Raw genomic sequence first — 19007 nt, 5'->3', positions numbered from 1 at the left:
AGGTTGAGAAATTTCCTTCATGGCTTGCTAAGAAATATTGCCATAAATAAGCAGAATTTATCAGGATTTTTTTTTTTTTTTTTTTTTTTTTGCAGTACACAGGCCTCTCACTGTTGTGGCCTCTCCCGTTGCGGAGTGCAGGCTCCAGACGCGCAGGCTCAGCGGCCATGGCTCACGGGCCCAGCCGCTCCGCAGTATGTGGGATCTTCCCGGACCGGGGCACAAGCCCGTGTCCCCTGCATTGGCAGGCGGACTCTCAACCACTGCGCCACCAGGGAAGCCCTAGGTTTTTGACTATGTTACTATATTTTATAAAATTTTGATTTGATCCGTAATATATTCTATAATACCAAAAAGTTGCTGAGAAAGTTGGCAAAATAAATCTTATATATTTTTTCCCGAAGTCAGCATGTTGAATATTAACTTTGAGGAAGTTTGCTGGAATGTACATCTTTTATTCATTTACCTTAGTTCACCTTCTGAAATTAGCATAATAAAAATTCTATTATTAAATTTTAATGTCTGTGCCCTAGGAGTCTAACCATAGTGATTTAGGGTCCAGCCTTATTAACTGAAAGTGGCTAAAATCCTCATAAGTAAGAGCCGTGAAGATGCCCAAACCTTGACTCGCTTCTAGGAATGTATCCTAAGAAATGAATTCAATAGAATCAAACATATAGATGTTCAGCATGACCAAAATGTCCAACATCAGGTTACTGGGTTTCATAAATTATGGCACATTCAATTATTCAGTAAATATTTATTAAATGTCTACCATGTATCAGTTATTATCTTTGGCCCTAGAGGTACAGCAGTGAACACAACAGACAAAGCTCCCTGCCCTCATGGTGATTACTTTCTAATGGGGAAGGCAGACATAAACAAGATACCTAAGTAAACATACAGTATGGCAGATGGTAATGAGTGTTGTGCAGAAAAATCAAGCATAGAGCATGGATGAGGAGTCCAGGGGTGGAAGTGGAGAGGATACTGTTTGAATAGAGTGATGGGTGGGCCTCACCAAACAACACAAAAGAACACTAAATATTAGAATTAAGAATACTTTGTGGCGATGTGGAAAATTTTTCATGAAATATTGTTAAATGAAAATCCAAAACTGTAAAATAGAATGTCTACTGAGTTTTCAAGTTTTTAAGTATAAGCCTGAGTATGTATACATAAAATATAAAAAATGAAAATAGTTTTTTATGGGTGGTTTTAATATTATTTTATAGCATTATTTACCCTGAGCATATTGTATTTCAGTTTAAAAAAAGAAAAACGTTTAAGGTTTCCCAAGATTAATATGAGATTGAATGAAAGGTAGGATGAAGGTACAGATGGAACTCGTGTTTGCACTGGAAGAATTTTACTAGGGGCACATCAGAAGGAGAATCCTCTATTAAGGCAACTAAAAAATTATCTATTTTAAAGGAGATAAAAGTTATGTTGTTCATGGTGCCTCTAACAACAGTTGTGCAGTGTTGGCTGTGAGTATAGAAATGATGGCAAGTTTAACATGTGCTCATAAGTGAGTCACATTCAGATTTGGTACGTGACTCTACTTTTTAAGATTAAAATAAAATGCACTGACATATCTTACTGCAAACTACATTTTCTTACGTGTTCAAGAGATGATAGCTAACCACACAAAATGTGATCTGGTACCCTGTACACATGGTAGAGGCATCCTCTAAAGGTGCAGAATGGCAATGTCACCCACCCAGACAAGGTCTCCTGATTATTCTGGAAGCTTAGGCTTAGACTCAAAGAGGGCTATTAATGTGCTCCTCTGAAAGGGTTTCTTTGGCATAGCCAAGTTACAGCCACCCAGGACTGGTGTTCTCTGCGGTGCTGATTCAGAATTTCTAGGCGCTGAGCAATCACTCTATCATCAAAGGCACACGAGGTGTTTTCTTTGTTAGGAGCACAAATGTCCTAAATATCTTGCATTCTTCTCTCCAGCATGTCACTTCTAGTAAAATGAAATCCCAGCAGTCATGTGTCTGAGTTTAAGGAAGAACTCAATTGTGTTTACTCAGATTTTCTCTGTCATTCTTTCTTCCATCTTTTTTTTTTTTTTTTAACTAAGCACACCAGTGCTAAAAGTAAAAACATACTTTGTAATTAACAGGCTCTGTTGGATAGCCAAACTGTTCTGTTATAATCTTGTTTGAAAATTTTCAAGTTGCTTGAAAAACATGGAGGTGAAATAAAGCAGCCAGCTGGCCTGTGGACAGTAAGTTAACAAGTTATAAAAAGAAGAGAGAGAAGCATCACACCCTTTTTTCCAATCCTTTCTCCCTCCTGGTTACTGCTTCTTTTGGGCTGTCCCAGTTTTGTGTTGGCTGATGGTCTGGGTGCGCCATGGTTGTTGTGATATAGCATAGTCGTTAAGATAAATGTTTCTGGAGCCAGAGGATTCTAACCATGGTTCCTCAGAAGTTATTCTACTTCTCAGAATCTCAGTTTTCTCGTCAGTAAAGTAGTGATAAACACTTCACAGGGTTTCTGGGAGTCTAATATGAGTTCATGCATGGTACCTGACACATTATACGTGCTCGTAAGTAGAAATGCATATACTGATGCTTTTTAGGTTAGAAAACACTCACACATGCATTTCTGCCTCAATTCTCCAGAAAGATATTGTATTCATCCATATACTTAGTGGGTGCCTGAGTCTGTTCAGGCTGCTATAACAAATGTCAGAGGCTGGGTGACTCGTAAACAGTAGAAGTTTCTTTCTCACAGTTCTGGAGGCTAGAAGTTCGAGGTCAGGGTGCCGGCATGATCAGGTTCTGGTGAGACCCCTTCCAGGTTGCAGGCTGCCGACTTCTTGTATCGTCACATGGCAGAACGAGGCCCAGGGAGCACTCTGGGGTCTCTTTCATAAGAACACTAGTTCCATTCATGAGGGCTCCACACCCATAATGTAATTACCTCCCAAAGCCTCCCCCTCCAAATACCACCACATTGGAATTAGGGTTGCAGCATATGAATTTCAGGGGCACACAAACTTTCAGTCCACTCCCTTGGGGAAATGATTTGCCACAGGTCACATGGGTCTCAGTCCAACATTCTTCTGCTACACCATGTTTATGCAGAGGCCCAACTGTCTTTGTATATACATAGTATATACACATAGTACAAAATTCATAAGGTACACAGAAGGTAAACTGTAGAAAAGTAAGGCTTTCTCCCACCTCTGTCCCCCAGGCACTCAGTTTCCTCCCCATTGTAGACTCTTTCTCAACTGAATACTTAGATGCAGTGGTTTTTCTGTGGCAAGTCCTCTCCAGTAGATAATCAGTGCAATATGAAATTTTAGACTGGAAACATCATATATTACATGTTTAAATCCAGGGCCAGTATAGGAAACAGAAAGTTTGATGTAGATAATGAGGTGCTTACAAAATCATTGGAAAGGTTGGAGGGTTAGGCTCTGGGGAAGGCCTCCAGGAAGCTTCTAGAACACCTTCACAAAACTGACCCATCATGGAAGCAGCTACCTGTGCCTGATCAGGAAACTGCTTCCAGACAATTGAGTTCAAGAACCTAGTCCCAAAGCCACCTGCACTGCCCCTGCAGCCCCCTCTCCACACTCACGAAGCTGGTGTTTGAACACTAGAACACAGCATTCAGCACTGCCTTCAACACAATTGCCTTCCGACACCCTCAAAGCTGGAGATTGGACAGGGGCATTCTGCTGAAAAAAAAAAAAACCACATCGTCATAACCACCTTGCCGGTAGAACAAGTCAAAGCAGCAGGAAACAGCCTCTGTCTCGTTTTCATCTTCCAAATCTCACTCAATTACATCTGAATGGAGGATCCTAATTCACATCCAGAACTCTAGTTGTGAGGGAGTATGGAAGATGCAGTGCTTAGCCCGCAAGCTCATGCAGTAGGAAGGCACCCTAAGAAGGGTGAGAAAGGAGGCTACGTGCCCAACTTGCACAGTACTTTCTATTTTTAAAGAAAAGCATGTCTATATGTATTGGCTTATGCATTTCTCCATTTCTTTTTGTTTGAGTCTATTTCCTTCCCTAAATAGTCTAGCAGAAGCTGTGATGGTCCTATGATGGTCCTTCAAGACAGACTTTGTAGTACTAGATAGCTCATGCCTGGAAATGTATATAAACTTGCAATATGAAACTTCACTCTGATTTCTTTTTCAGAATCCTATCCATCATGACTGCCATCCAGCTACCAGAATTTATTGACCGCCACCCAGGGATCCCACCCAGGTAATGTTCTTCCAAATACAGACGCCTCCAGAGCTGCAGCAAGTTGGACAGACACCTAGGGAATTGGAATTGCTCCCCCTGCTGCTTGCTCCCTGATTAAGAGATAACTGCTGCCAGAGGTTCTAGGGAAGTTTCTTTGGGTTTAGAGAAAGTTGTAAAAAAAAAAAAATCCCACATTCATGGCAGAATCCAAGCAAACAGGCGATTCCAAATTCCCAAAAGATTGGAAGGATGTTGGTTTCTGCTTGGGAAGAGCTTTAGTAAGGAACCCAAGCCCAAATTTCAGAGGGGACCCGTTTACTCTTGGGATAAAACAAACCATTCTCATGCTTTTGCAACATGGGATGCAACCACACAGACGGAAACTGAGTAGTTTCACTCTTTCTCTGAGTTCATCGATGGCCCAAGAATAAAACGTAAATGGGACCAAAGCCTTCTGTTGCATAAAACCCTTGTTTTATTGAACTGAAAGCAGCCTTACACTGCCGGGTCTATTTCTCTTCCTATTCCTTTGGTACAGGACATCTACTTCCTATCTGCCCACAGTGAGAGAATCACAGAGTTCACACAAAAATAACTCTGAACTCTTCTGAAAAGAAGTCATCACACAAACACAAAGATGACTCTGGATGGGACATGGTGTTTAGAGAACAGGGTTTGATTCATGCCTCTGGCATTTATCAGCTGAGTGATATTTAGAAATTCTACTTAACCTCTCTGAGCCTCGGTCTCCTTTTCTGTAATGGGGTGTTAATAATGTTTACCTGGCAAGGTGACTGTGAAAATTAGATGAGATCATCTCTGTAAAGATGCTTTGTAATGCACGAAGCCCAACACTGACAGAAGGGCTGCATTGTCACTGTGACACAGGCTACCTCATTCTCTAGAGGGATCCTCCCCTGTGCATGTTGGATTTTGCCTGCAGGTAAGCTCAGAGCCTGCTCCGGTTACATTCACCCTTCCAGGGGACTGGTTTGCTCTTGTCTGGACTGAACGTGTCACCTCAAAGAGCCAAGCTGTCAGGGACCGGTAAATACTGTGCGGTGGAGTCAGACACACCTGGACTCCTACTCCCACCCAGGGAGAAGGAAAGGCCTTTCTACAGCTGACTCAAGAATCTTGTGAGCCAAGTCAATAAAATGGGTCTGAGCAGAGTCCAGGGCGGGGCTCCTGGGCCAGGTCTGGAGGCCAGCCCAGCTTTCCTACCCATTAATCGATTTTGCCTAACACCCAGCCCTGCCTTGGGAGAGGCCGGGCACTGTGCAGCCTCTGGGAATACTGACTGCCACGCCAGGCCAGGCATCGCCACTTGGGAGGTACAAATTCTTTTCCAAACAACAGACATTTTGACCTGTTTAATCGAGAGCTTTCTCCTGTTTGAGGTGAAGGCCACATGGGGGAACTTGGAAAGTCTACCCAAAGAGGTGGAGGAAAAATGTATCATGCCTTCATTTCTCAAAACTCTCCATGTCTCCACCCAGCCCTCCCTCCAACTGCTGCCTGCTTACACACTTTCCCATTCTCTCCACTCCAAAACCTACCCAGGGAGACTCCCGAGAGACTTGGGGTGGGCGTGTTACCTGGTACTGGTGAGGGGCTTCTCCATTCTCAGACAGCTTGCCCAGACCGCTTCTAGGAGCAGTGCCTGGGCTACTTACCTGGACTCGCGCCAGGGAGGAGCCCAGAGTCAAAACACAGCCTAGTGCAAACAGTATAGCAATTGTGAGATACCAGTGTCATTCTGGAACTCCACCTGGATGCTTAACAAAGTATAACGTGGCCGTAGGGTAATCTTTCCAAGGTAGTGCTTGGAAGCTGGATGGGCGCCTAAGAAAGCTGTATCGCCCACTCCTGTGCACTCAGAAATGTCATTTGTTCTCTATTACAGTGCCAGTTATTCTTCTTATGACCTAATCCCCTGCTGTTATTTACTATTCAGGGATCAGTCATATTATTCCAGACGCAGGGCAGGTCTAGACAGCCTGTGGTTTTTATGAAAATTAGAGCTCCCTGAGGTCCTGTTTGCATAGACAGACAGACCCGCCCTGCTTAGAGCACTTGCCTTTTGCACGAGCTAGACAGCAAGGTCCCCACTGGCCCCCACACACTCCACACTGATCCCAACTCTGTCGAAGTCATGGCTCCTATAATTCCCCTCACCTGGAACCTCTTCCCCATTCTAGTTACTTGCCCAAGCCCGAGACACCCCTCCCTCTTTTGTACCCCACTGACCTTTTATTCAGATCACAATTTCAGCACATAAAGAGCATTATGAGGACAAGTCCTGCTTCCTGGTCACCTTTGTATCTGCAGAACCTAGCAGTGTGCAGAGTACGTTACGTACATTCAATAAATGCTGGTTGGAATGGAGGCATAGTTTAAGTTTCCATTCACCATCTGACACATGTTTGGCAAGCTACTTCATGCAGACCTATGCACTGCTTTCTACTGACTCTTCTTGAATTCTTCTGGCACATACCAAGTGCTCAGAACCTGTGGAGGTCCCAAAAGACCCCACATACCGCAGACTCTAGAGTCATCCTCTCAACAGGGGTCACCTTCCAGTGTTCTGTTTCCTGGAGAATGGCAGCCTTCTTCCCAATGTCTGAAGCCTCGGCCTTGTCTTGGACCCCTCCTTCTTTTTCACTCTCAACACTCTCTCTTAACAGTGATCTCAGTCAGACCTCTCCTCTCATCCACATTTCCACCACAAAGTCCAGAGCTTCCCCACATAGTACATTACTACGATTGTCTCCTGACCAGTCTTTCTACTTCTAGTCAGATTGTCCTCAAATTTGTTTTCCATACGGCCACCAGCAAAATCTTTCTAAAATAAAAATTGCGTTTGTCACAAATCTTAAAGATCCTACAAAGATTCCCTATTACCTACCTCGGTGGTTCTCAACCTTTCAGACAAACCCTCCCTTTGTTTATAACAAATATTTTGCAATGTCCCTGATACTCTTCTGAAATAAAATCTGTAAATAACATAATCCAACAACACGTAATTTTAAAATATCAATATAATGCTATAACCATAATCTAAAAGGAAAGTAATTAATTATAAAAGAAGATTTATTTCAAAATGTAAGATCTGGGGCTTCCCTGGTGGCGCAGTGGTTGAGAGTCCGCCTGCTGATGCAGGGGACATGGGTTCGTGCCCCGGTCCGGGAAGATCCCACATGCCGCGGAGCAGCTGAGCCTGTGAGCCATGGCCGCTGAGCCTGCGCGTCCAGAGCCTGTGCTCCGCAATGGGAGAGGCCACAACAGTGAGAGGCCCGCGTACCGCAAAAAAAAAAAAAAAAAAGTAAGATCTGGACACCACTAGCCCTCAGCCCCTCCCCCTGACACCACTGTGTTTCAGCTGCACACACCCAGCTCACCTCACGCCTCAGAAGACTCCCCCTCCCTCTCCACCTCATTCACTCATGCTTGCGCTTCCAAACTTCCTCACAACCCAGCCCTCCCAGGCAGGGCTACAGCCCCTCCTCTAGGTTTACAAGCACCTTGTGCTTTGACCTTCACAGTGCTTCTTATATACTTAATTTTAGCCCCTATATACTTAATTATCAGAGTTTCTTTAAACATTGTGAAAGTTTGTAAAAATATCTAAAGTAGAAAAAATAGTATAAGGAACCCCCATTTACCCATTTCCATTTTTCAACAATTATCAACATTTGACCCACTGGTTTTATATATTCTCTTATTTGTTTTTTTCTGATATTGTGAACCTAATACCTGACATGTCAAGTATTTCTTTATGAATCCTGAAAACTAAATCCTGAAAAATGGATGACAAAAGACACTCCTATCAAGAGATTCCAAAGGTTTTATGAGCTTTGTGCCAGGAACCGGGGATAAAGACTGAATGTATTTTTTATGATACCACAGCTGGTTTTCTTCTGTAAAGAACTAATCATAATAATTGCTTTTCTCTCACCCCCTTACTGTTCCCACTAACATATTCATTGCTCATCAAGGAAAGGACCTCCATGGCTATTACCCTGGGCAGCTTGCAAGAGTTCATTATACTGATATGTGAAGATTATCCCCCAGGTGAGACACCCTCCTAAATCTTAATGTTGAAAAATTTCACTAAAGTTAGAATAATAAATGAAAAAAGGGGAATCACAATTTGTAATAATAATAATAACAATTATTATTGTTCAGTGGATGGAAAAATTTGGAAGGAAATGCAGCAATATGTTAACAATGGTTTCTCATGAATGGTGAGATTATTGATATTTGTATTTCATTTTTTATCTTTTTCTATATTTTCCAGATTTTTTGTAATGAGCATATATATTAAATCATCAAAGAAATTTAAGAAACACCATGAGTTTAGCATTTTCACTCAGTCAAATAACAATCTTCTTGAGAGTCAGTTTCCTTCTCAATAAAATTACAAATTTGATCTAAATGGTTTCTGCCTTTCTGCAGGTGATTTTAACAAAAAGGGGAAAAAAATAGGTACCTCAATGCTGTTTTCTAGTTTTGGGAGGCTGGAAACCACAGCAGTTAATAACAGCAATTTGAGTAACTTATGAAATGTTTGATCTTAGGCAGTTTTCATTCCTTCTGAGTATCAGTGACTTCTCTGTTAAATAAAATAATTGATATAATATTCTAGAACATGGTAAGCACTCAAAATAGGATTGCTATTATTTTGAGTTCATCATCTAGTATACTTTACAAACTTCTTTTCTTCTCTTAATTTCCTTTGATGTAGTCACCTCCTGATTATTCTCCAAGCAAAGAAAAGGGAGCCATGGCAACTATAAAGCAGCACACAGTCTGAACTTAATAGATGACCAATCTGGAAGTAGCTTTAGCTTTTTAAATCCTGATTCAGTTTAATAAATAAGATGTAGCCCAGAGAAGTGACATGTCTTGCCTGAGGTGTAGTTGGTTGGTGTAAAAGCTGGGACGTGAGTTGATCCAATTTTCTGATTGCTGTTCAAGGCTTTTTGTTCTAACTCAAATACATTCTTACATCAAACTCTTGTTAGGGCCATGTTCTTTGCTAGAGGATAAACAAGGAAGGAAACAACAGAACTCCACTGCCAGAAGGCAGTTCCACAGGGCACTCTCCACGCGTGTTCTGTGGACTCTGACCGTTCCCCCAACTCCAGTGCCTCACCCTCCTCCTAACACAGGACACTCGGGCAAAGGGAACCTTGACTCTGACAAGACTTGTGCCTGCCCAAGATTAGTCTTAGGGGGAGAACTTAGTGCAAATGCCAATCAATGACTTTATTAAACTTCTGGTTAAGAATAAGAATAAGGGGGCTTCCCTGGTGGCACAGTGGTTGAGGGTCCGCCTGCCGATGTAGGGGACACAGGTTCGTGCCCCAGTCTGGGAAGATCCCACATGCCGCGGAGCGGCTGGGCCCGTGAGCCATAGCCGCTGAGCCTGCGTGTCCAGAGCCAAGGAGGCACACCACAATCAGGTTTTTACCCAAATATGTAAACATAATGTGTTATGATTAAACAGTGTCAGTCATCACATTTCAGTGTGATTAATTATGGTTATGCAATCAAGTTAGATGACGTCCTACTCAAAATGATTGGATTTAGATATTCTTAAATCTCACCCAACATTTAATATTATTCACATCTCTAGCAGCTCACCTCATCTACTTTACAGTTTAAAATACACGTTTATTAAAACATTCAGAAACGCTGATAATCAAAAAAAATTTTTTTAATTATCCATCATGTCATTACCCAGAGACAGATAATCATGTATAATCTTCCAGATCTACACAAAATAGAATGAGGTGGCATTTTGAAACACTTTTTCTCCCAGTTTTACTGAGATATAGTTTACATATAACATTGTATTAGTTTCACGTATACAACATAATGATTTTTATATATGTACATATTGCAAAAAGATTACCATAAGTTTATTAATACCCATCACCACATATAGTTACAATTTTTTTCTTGTGATAAGAACTTTTAAGATCTATTTCTCTCAACAACTTTCAAATATAGTATATAACATTGTTGACAATAGTCACCATGCAGTACATTACATTCCCAGAACTTATTTTATATCTGAAATTTTGTACCTTTTGACCATCTTCGCCCATTTCCGCCACCCCCCAAACCTCACCTTTGGCGATCACTATTCTGTTTTCTGTTTCTATGAATTCAGTTTTTTTAGATTCCACATATAAGTGAGAACATACAGTATTTGTATTTCTCTGCCTAACTTATTTCACTTAGCGTAATACCCTCAAGGTCCATCCATGTTGTCACAAATGGCAGGCTTTTCTTCTTTTTTTTTTTTTTGCTATCTTTATTTTTTTTTTAACATCTTTATTGGAGTATAATTGTTTTACAGTCAGTTTCTGCTTTATAACAAAGTGAATCAGCTATACATATACATATATCCCCTTATCTCCTCCCTCTTACGTCTCTCTCCCACCCACCCTATCCCACCCCTCTAGGTGGTCACAAAGCACCAAGCTGCTCTCCCTGCGCTATGCGGCTGCTTCCCACTAGCTATCTATTTTACATTTGGTAGCGTACGTATGTCCATGCCACTCTCTCACTTCATCCCAGCTTACCCTTCCCCCTCCCTGTGTCCTGAAGTTCATTCTCTACATCTGCGTCTTTATTCCTGTCCTGCCCCTAGGTTCTTCAGAACCTTTTTTTTTTTTTTTTAGATTCCATATATATGTGTTAGCATACAGTATTTGTTTTTCTCTTTCTGACTTACTACACTCTGCATGACAGACTCTAGGTCCATCTGCCTCACTACAAATAACTCAATTTCGTTTCTTTTTATGACTAATATTCCATTGTATATATGTGCCACATCTTCTTTATCCATTCATCTGTCGATGGACACTAGGGTTGCTTCCATGTCCTGGTTATTCTAAATAGTGCTGCAATGAATATTGTGGTACATGACTCTTTTTGAATTATGGTTTTCTTAGGGTATATGCCCAGTAGTGGGGTTGCTTGGTCATAAGGTAGTTCTATTTTTCGTTTTTAAGGAACCTCCATACTGTTCTCCATAGTGGCTGTATCAATTTACATTCTTGCCAACAGTGCAAGAGGGTTCCCTTTTCTCCACACTCTCTCCAGCATTTATTGTTTGTAGATTTTTTTTTACATCTTTATTGGAGTATAATTGCTTTACAATGGTATGTTATTTTCTGCTTTATAACAAAGTGAATCAGTTATACATATACATATGTTCCCATATCTCTTCCCTCTTGCGTCTCCCTCCCTCCTTGTTTGTAGATTTTTTGATGATGGCCATTCTGACTGGTGAGAGGTGATACCTCATTGTAGTTTTAATTTGCATTTCTCTAATAATAAGTGATGTTGAGCATCTTTTCATGTGTTTGTTAGCCATCTGTATATCTTCTTTGGAGAAATGTCTATTTTGGTCTTCTGCCCATTTTTGGATTACGTTGTTTGTTTTTTGGATATTGAGCTGCATGAGCTGCTTGTAAATTTTGGAAATTAATCCTCTGTCAGTTGCTTCAATTGCAAATATTTTCTCGCATTCTGAGGGTCGCCTTTTCAACTTGTTTATGGTTTCCTTTGCTGTGAAAAAGATTTTAAGTTTCATTAGGTAGGTCCCATTTCTTTATTTTTGTTTTTATGTTCATTTCTCTAGGAGGTGGGTCAAAAAGGATCTTGCTGTGATTTGTGTCATAGAGTGTTCTGCCTATGTTTTCCTCTAAGAGTTTGATATTGTCTGGCCTTACATTTAGGTCTTTAATCCATTTTGAGTTTATTTTTGTGTATGGTGTTAGGGAATGTTCTAATTTCATTCTTTTATATGTAGCTGTCCAGTTTTCCCAGCACCAATTATTGAAGAGGCTGTCTTTTCTCCATTGTATATTCTTCCCTCTTTTATCAAAGATAAGGTGACCATAAGTGCATGGGTTTATCTCTGGGCTTTCTATCCTGTTCCATTGATCTATATTTCTCTTTTTGTGCCAGTGCCATACTGTCTTGATTACTGTAGCTTTGCAGCATAGTCTGAAGTCAGGGAGCCTGATTTCTCCAGCTCCATTTTTATTTCTCAAGATTGCTTTGGCTATTGGGGGTCTTTTGTGTTTCCATACAAATTGTGAAATTTTTTGTTCTAGTTCTGTGAAAAATGTCATTGGTAGTTTGATAAGGATTGCATTGAATCTGTAGATTGTTTTAGGTAGTATAGTCATTTCCACAATGTTGATTCTTCCAGTCCAAGAACATGGTATATCTCTCCATCTATTTGTATCATATTTAATTTCTTTCATCAATGTCATAGTTTTCTGCATACAGGTCTTTTGTCTCCTTAGGTAGGTTTATTCCTAGGTATTTTATTCTTTTTGTTGCAATGGTAAATGTGAGTGTTTCCTTAATTTCTCTTTCAGATTTTTCATCATTAGTGTATAGGAATGCAAGAGATTTCTGTGAATTAATTTTGTATCTTGCTACTTTACCGAATTCATTGATTAGCTCAAGTAGTTTTCCAGTAGCATCTTTAGGAGTCTCTATGTATAGTATCATGTCATCTGCAAACAGTGACAGCATCACTCTTCTTTTCTGATTTGGATTCCTTTTATTTCTTTTACTTCTCTGATTGCTGTGGCTAAAACTTCCAAAACTGTTGAATAATAGTGCTGAGAGTGGACAATCTTGTCTTGTTGCTGATCTTAGTGGAAATGGTTTCAGTTTTTCACCATTGAGAACGACGTTGGTTATGGGTTTGTCATATATGGCCTTTATTATGTTGAGGTAAGTTCACTCTATGCCTACTTTCTGGAGGGTTTCTATCATAGATTGGTGGTGAATTTGTTGAAAGTTTTTTCTGCATCTATTGAGATGATCATATGGTTTTTCTCCTTCAATTTGTTAATATGGTGTATCACATTGATTGATTTGTGTATATAGAAGAACCCTTGCATTCCTGGGATAAATACCAATTGATCATGATGTATGATCCTTTTAATATATTGTTGGATTCTGTTTGCTAGTATTTGTTGAGGATTTTTGCAACTGGGTTCATCATTGTTATTGGCCTGTAGTTTTCTTTCTTTGTGATATATTTGTTTGGTTTTGGTGTCAAGGTGATGGTGGCCTCGTTGAATGAGTTTGGGAGTGTTCCTCCCTCTGCTATATTTTGGAAGGGTTTGAGAAGGATAGGTGTTAGCTCCTCTCTAAATGTTTGATAGAATTCTCCTGTGTAGCCATCTGGTCCTGGGCTTTTGTTTGTTGGAAAATTTTTAATCACAGTCTCATTTTCAGTGTTTGTGATTGATCTCTTTATATTTTCTATTTCTTCCTGGTTCAGTCTCATAAGGTTGTGCTTTGCTAAGAATTTGTCCATTTCTTCCAGGTTGTCCATTTTATTGGCATATAATTGCTTGTAATAATCTCTCATGATCCTTTGTATTTCTGCAGTGTCAGTTGTTAGTTCTCCTTTTTCATTTCTAATTCTATTGATTTGAGTTTTCTCCCTTTTTTTCTTGATGAGTCTGGCTAATGGTTTATCAATTTTGTTTATCTACTCAAAGAACAAGGTTTTAGTTTTATTGATCTTTGCTATCGTTTCCTTCATTTCTTTTTCACTTATTTCTGATCTGATCTTTATGATTTCTTCCCTTCCACTAACTTTGGGGGTTTTTTATTCTTCTTTCTCTAGTTGCTTTAGGTGTAATGTTAAGTTGTTTATTTGAGATGTTTCTTGAGGTCGGATTGTATTGTTATAAACTTCCCTCTTAGAACTGCTTTTGCTGCATCCCATAAGTTTTGGGTCGTTGTGTTTTCATTGTCATGTTTCTAGGTATTTTTTTGATTTCCTCTTTGATTTCTTCAGTGTACTCTCGATTATTAAGTAGTGTATTGTTTACCCTCCATGTGTTTGTATTTTTTACAGATTTTTTCCTGTAACTAATACCTAGTCTCATAGTGTTGTGGTTGGAAAAGATACTTGATCAATTTCAATTTTCTTAAGTTTACTGAGGTTTCATTTGGGACCCAAGATATGATCTATCCTGGAGAATGTTCCATGAGCACTTGAGAAGAAAGTGTATTCTGCTGTTTTTGGATGGAATGTCCTGTAAATATCAATTAACTCCATCTTGTTTAATGTATCACTTAAACCTTGTGTTTCCTTATTTATTTTCATTCTGGATGATGTGTCCATTGGTGAAAGTGGGGTGTTAAAGTCCCCTACTATGATTATGTTACTGTCGATTTCCCCTTTTATGGTTGTTAGCATTTGCCTTATGTATTGAGGTGCTCCTATGTTGGAGCACCTCAGTGCTCCAGCAATTGTTGTATCTTCTTCTTGGACTGACCCCTTGATCATTATCTAGTGTCCTTCTTTGTCTTTTGTGATAGTCTTTATTTTAAAGTCTATTTTGTCTAATATGAGAGTTGCTACTCCAGCTTTCTTTTGATTTCCATTTGCATGGAATATCTTTTTCCATCCCCTCACTTTCAGTCTGTATGTGTCCCTGGGTCTGAAGTGGGTCTCTTGTAGACAGCATATATACAGGTCTTGTTTTTGTATCCATTCAGCCAGTCGATGTCTTTGGGTGGGAGCATTTAAACCATTTACATTTAAGGTAGTTATCAATATGTATGTTCCTATTACCATTTTCTTAATTGTTTTGGGTTTGTTATTGTAGGTCTTTTCCTTCTCTTGTGTTTTCTGCCTAGAGAAGTTCCTTTAGCATTTGTTGTAAAGCTGGTTTGGTGGTGCTGAATTTTCTTAGCTTTTGCTTGTCTGTAAAGTTTTTAATTTCTCCATCAAATCTGAATGAGATCCTTGCTGGGTAGAGTAATCTTAGTTGTAGGTTTTTCCCTTTCATCACTTTAAATATGTCCTGCCACTCCCTTGTGGCTTACAGAGTTTCTGCTGAAAGATCAGCTGTTAACCTTATGAGGATTCCTTTGTATGTTATTTGTTGTTTTACCCCCTTGCTGCTTTTAATATTTTTTATTTGTTTTTAATTTTTGATATTTTGATTAATATGTGTCTTGGCGTGTTTCTCCTTGGATTTCTCCTGTATGGGACTCTCTGTGCTTCCTGAACTTCATTGACTATTTCCTTTCCCATATTAGGGAAGTTTTCAACTATAATCTCTTCAAATATTTTCTCAGTCCCTTTCTTTTTCTCTTCAACTTCTGAGACCCCTATAATTCAAATGTTTGTGTGTTTGATGTTGTCCCAGAGACCTCTGAGACTGTCCTCAATTCTTTTCATTCTTTTTCCTTTATTCTTCTCTGCGGTAGTTATTTCCACTATTTTATCTTCCAGATCACTTATCTGTTCTTATGCTTCAGTTATTCTGCTATTGACTCCTTCCAGAGAATTTTTAATTTCATTTATTGTGTTGTTCATCATTGTTTATTTGCTCTTTAGTTCTTCTAGGTCTTTGTTAAATGTTTCATGTATTTTCTCCATCCTATTTCCAAGATTTTGGATCATCTTTACTATCATTACTCTGAATTCTTTTTAAGGTAGACTGCCTATTTCCTCTTCATTTGTTTGGTTTGGTGGGGTTTTACCCTGCTCCTTCATCTGCTGCATATTTCTCTGTCTTCTCATTTTGCTTAACTTACTGTGTTTGGGGTCTCCTTTTAACAGGCTGCAGGTTCGTAGTTCCCTTTGTTTTTGGTGTCTGCCCCTATTGGCTAAGGTTGGTTCAGTACGTTGTGTAGGCTTCCTGGTAGAGGGGACTGGTGCCTGTGTTCTGGTGGATGAGGCTGGATCTTGTCTTTCTGGTGGACAGGACCGCGTCGGGTGGTGTGTTTTAGGGTATCTGTGACCTTATTATGATTTTAGGCAGCCTCTCTGCTAATGGATGGGGTTGTGTTCCTGTCTTGGTAGTTGTTTGGCATGGGCTGTCCAGCACTGGAGCTTGCTGGTCATTGAGCCGAGCTGGGTCTTAGCGTTGAGATGGAGATCTCTGGGAGAGCTTTCTTTGTTTGATATTACCTGGAGCCAGGAAGTCTCTGGTGGACCAATGTCCTCTACTCGGCTCTCCCACCTCAGAGAGACAGGCCTGACACCTGACCGGAACATCAAGACCCTGTCAGCCACACTGCTCAGAAGAAAAGGGAGTAAGAAAGAAAGAAAGAAAGAAAGCAGGAAGGAAAGAAGGAAAGAAAGAAGGAAAAAAAGAAAGAAAAGAGAGAGAAAGAGAGAAAAGAAAATTATTAAGTTAAAAAATTATTAAAAAGTAATAAAGAAAGAAGAGAGCAATCAAACCAAAAAAGAAATCCACCAATGATAACAAGCACTAAAAGCCATACTAAAAAAAAAAAAACAGAAAGACAGAATTCTAAGACAAATGGTAAAAGCAAATCTATACAGACAAAATCACACAAAACATACACATACACACTCACAAAAAGAAAAAGGAAAAAAATATACGTATCTATATATTAAACAAGAAAGGAAGAGAGCAACCAAATCTATAAACAAATCTACCAATGATAGTAATCTCTAAATACTAAACTAAGATAAACATAAAACCAGAAACATATTAGATGCAGAAAGCAAACCCCAAGTCTACAGTTGCTCCCAAAGTCCACCGCCTCAATTTTGGAATGACTCGTTGTCTATTCAGGTATTCCAGAGATGCAGGGTACATCAAGTTGATTGTGGAGATTTAATCCGCTGCTCCTGAGGCTGCTGGGAGAGATTTCCCTTTCTCTTCTTTGTTTGCACAGCTGCTCGGGTTCAGCTTTGGATTTGGCCCTGCCTCTGCATGTAGGTCACCTGAGAGCATCTATTCCTTGCTCAGACAGGACAAGGTTAAAGGAGCAGCTGATTAGGGGGCTCTGGCTCACTGAGGCTGGGGGGAAGGGGGGGGTAGGGGATTCATGGCAAGCTTGCGGCGGCAGATGCCAGCGTGACATTTTACCAGCCTGAGGCACGCCATGTGCTCTCCTGGGGAAGTTGTCCCTGGATCACAGGACCCTGGCAGTGGTGGGCTGCACAGCCTCCTGGGAAGGGAGGTATGGATAGTGGCCTGTGCTTGCACACAGGCTTCTTGGTGGCTGCAGCAGCAGCCTTAGCATCTCGTGCCCGTCTCTGGTGTCTGTGCTGATAGCCGTGGCTCGCGCCCATCTCTAGAGCTCGTTGAGGCAGTGCTCTGAATCCTCTCTCCTCGTGCACCCCAAAACAATGGTTTCTTGCCTCTTAGGCCGTCCTAAGTTTTTTTCTGGACTCCCTCCCAGCTAGCTGTGATGCACTAGCCCCCTTCAGGCTGTGTTCACATGGCCAACTCCAGTCCTCTCCCTAGGATCCGACCTCCGAAGCCCGAGACTCAGCTCCCAGCCCCCACCTGCCCCGGCAGGTGAGCAGACAAGCCTCTCAGGCTGGTGAGTGCTGGTCAGCACTGATCCTCTATGCAGGAATCTCTCCACTTTGCCCTCTGCACCCCTGTTGCACTCTCCTCTGTAGCTCCAAACCTTCCACGCCCGCCACCCCCCATCTCCACCAGTGAAGGGACTTCCTAGTGTGCGGAAACTTTTCCTCCTTCACAGCTCCCTCCCAGAGGTGCATGTCCCATCCCTATTCTTTTGCCTCTGATTTTTATTTTGCCCTACCCAGGTACATGGGGAGTTTCTTGCCTTTTGGGAAGCCTGAGGTCTTCTTCCAGCATTCAGTAGGTGTTCTGTAGGAGTTGTTTCACATGTAGATGTATTTCTGATGTATTTGTAGGGAGGAAGGTGAGCTCCACGTCTTACTCCTCCACCATCTTGAAGGTCTCTCCAGGCTTTTCTTCTTTTTTAGGCTGAATAGTATTTCATGATATATACATATATATATACACACACAATGAATACTCTTATATTTAATTAATATAATTATTATATTTAATATTGATTAATTATAATTAATATTAATAATTATATTAATATATCATATATAGTCCACATATTTTTTATCTATTCATTTGTCAATGGACACTTAGGTTGTTTCAATGTGTTGGTCATTGTAAATAATGCTGCAATGAACATGGGAGTGCAGATATCTTTTTGAGATAGTGATTTTGTTTCCTTTGGATAAATACCCAGAAGTGGAATTGCTGGATCATATGGTGGTTCTATTTTTAGTTTTTTGAGGAACTTCCATACTGTTTTCCATAGTGCCTGTAACCAATTTACATTCCCACCAACAGTGCAGGAGGATTTCTTTTTCTCCACATCCTTGCTAACACTTGCTATTTGTAGTCTTTTTTGTGTGTGTGTGTGTGGTACATGGGCCTCTCACTGTTGTGGCCTCTCCCATTGTGGAGCACAGGCTCCAGACGCGCAGGCTCAGCAGCCATGGCTCACGGGCCCAGCCGCTCCGCGGCATGTGGGATCTTCCCGGACTGGGGCACGAACCTGTGTCCCCTCCATTGGCAGGCGGACCCTCAACCACTGCACCACCAGGGAAGCCCTATTTGTAGTCTTTTTGATGATAGCCACTCTGACAGGTGTGAGGTGATATCTCACTGTGGTTTTGATTTGCATTTTCCTAATGATTAGTGATACTGAGCACATTTTCATGTACCTGTTGGCCATCTACAAGTCTTTTGTGGAAAAAAAAAAGTCTATTCAGTCCCTCTGCCAATTTTTTAATTGAATAGGTTTTTTGGTTTGTTTTGTATTCCTTTTGGGGTTTTTTATTGTTGTTATTTAGTAGTATGAATTCTTTACATATTTTGGATATTAACTCCTTATCAGATATATGGTTGATAATTATTTTTTCCCATTCTGTAGGTTGCTGTTTCATTTT

General features: G+C 40.5%; 1 protein-coding gene across 1 annotated transcript in view; it reads left to right on the top strand.

Moving 5' to 3' along the window:
* The first annotated feature begins 4190 nt into the window (after positions 1-4190).
* The window catches only part of SPMIP3 (sperm microtubule inner protein 3), a 32280-nt gene continuing 17463 nt past the window's right edge, over positions 4191-19007 (top strand). Inside the window, 2 exon segments of the mRNA XM_030868533.2 lie at positions 4191-4246; positions 8207-8302. Of these exon segments, the coding sequence (XP_030724393.2) occupies positions 4191-4246; positions 8207-8302 (152 nt within the window).

The sequence above is a fragment of the Globicephala melas genome, chromosome 1, assembly GCF_963455315.2.
Source record: "Globicephala melas chromosome 1, mGloMel1.2, whole genome shotgun sequence".
Classification (NCBI taxonomy): Eukaryota; Metazoa; Chordata; class Mammalia; order Artiodactyla; family Delphinidae; genus Globicephala; species Globicephala melas.
This window is presented reverse-complemented; position numbering and strand designations above follow the sequence as displayed.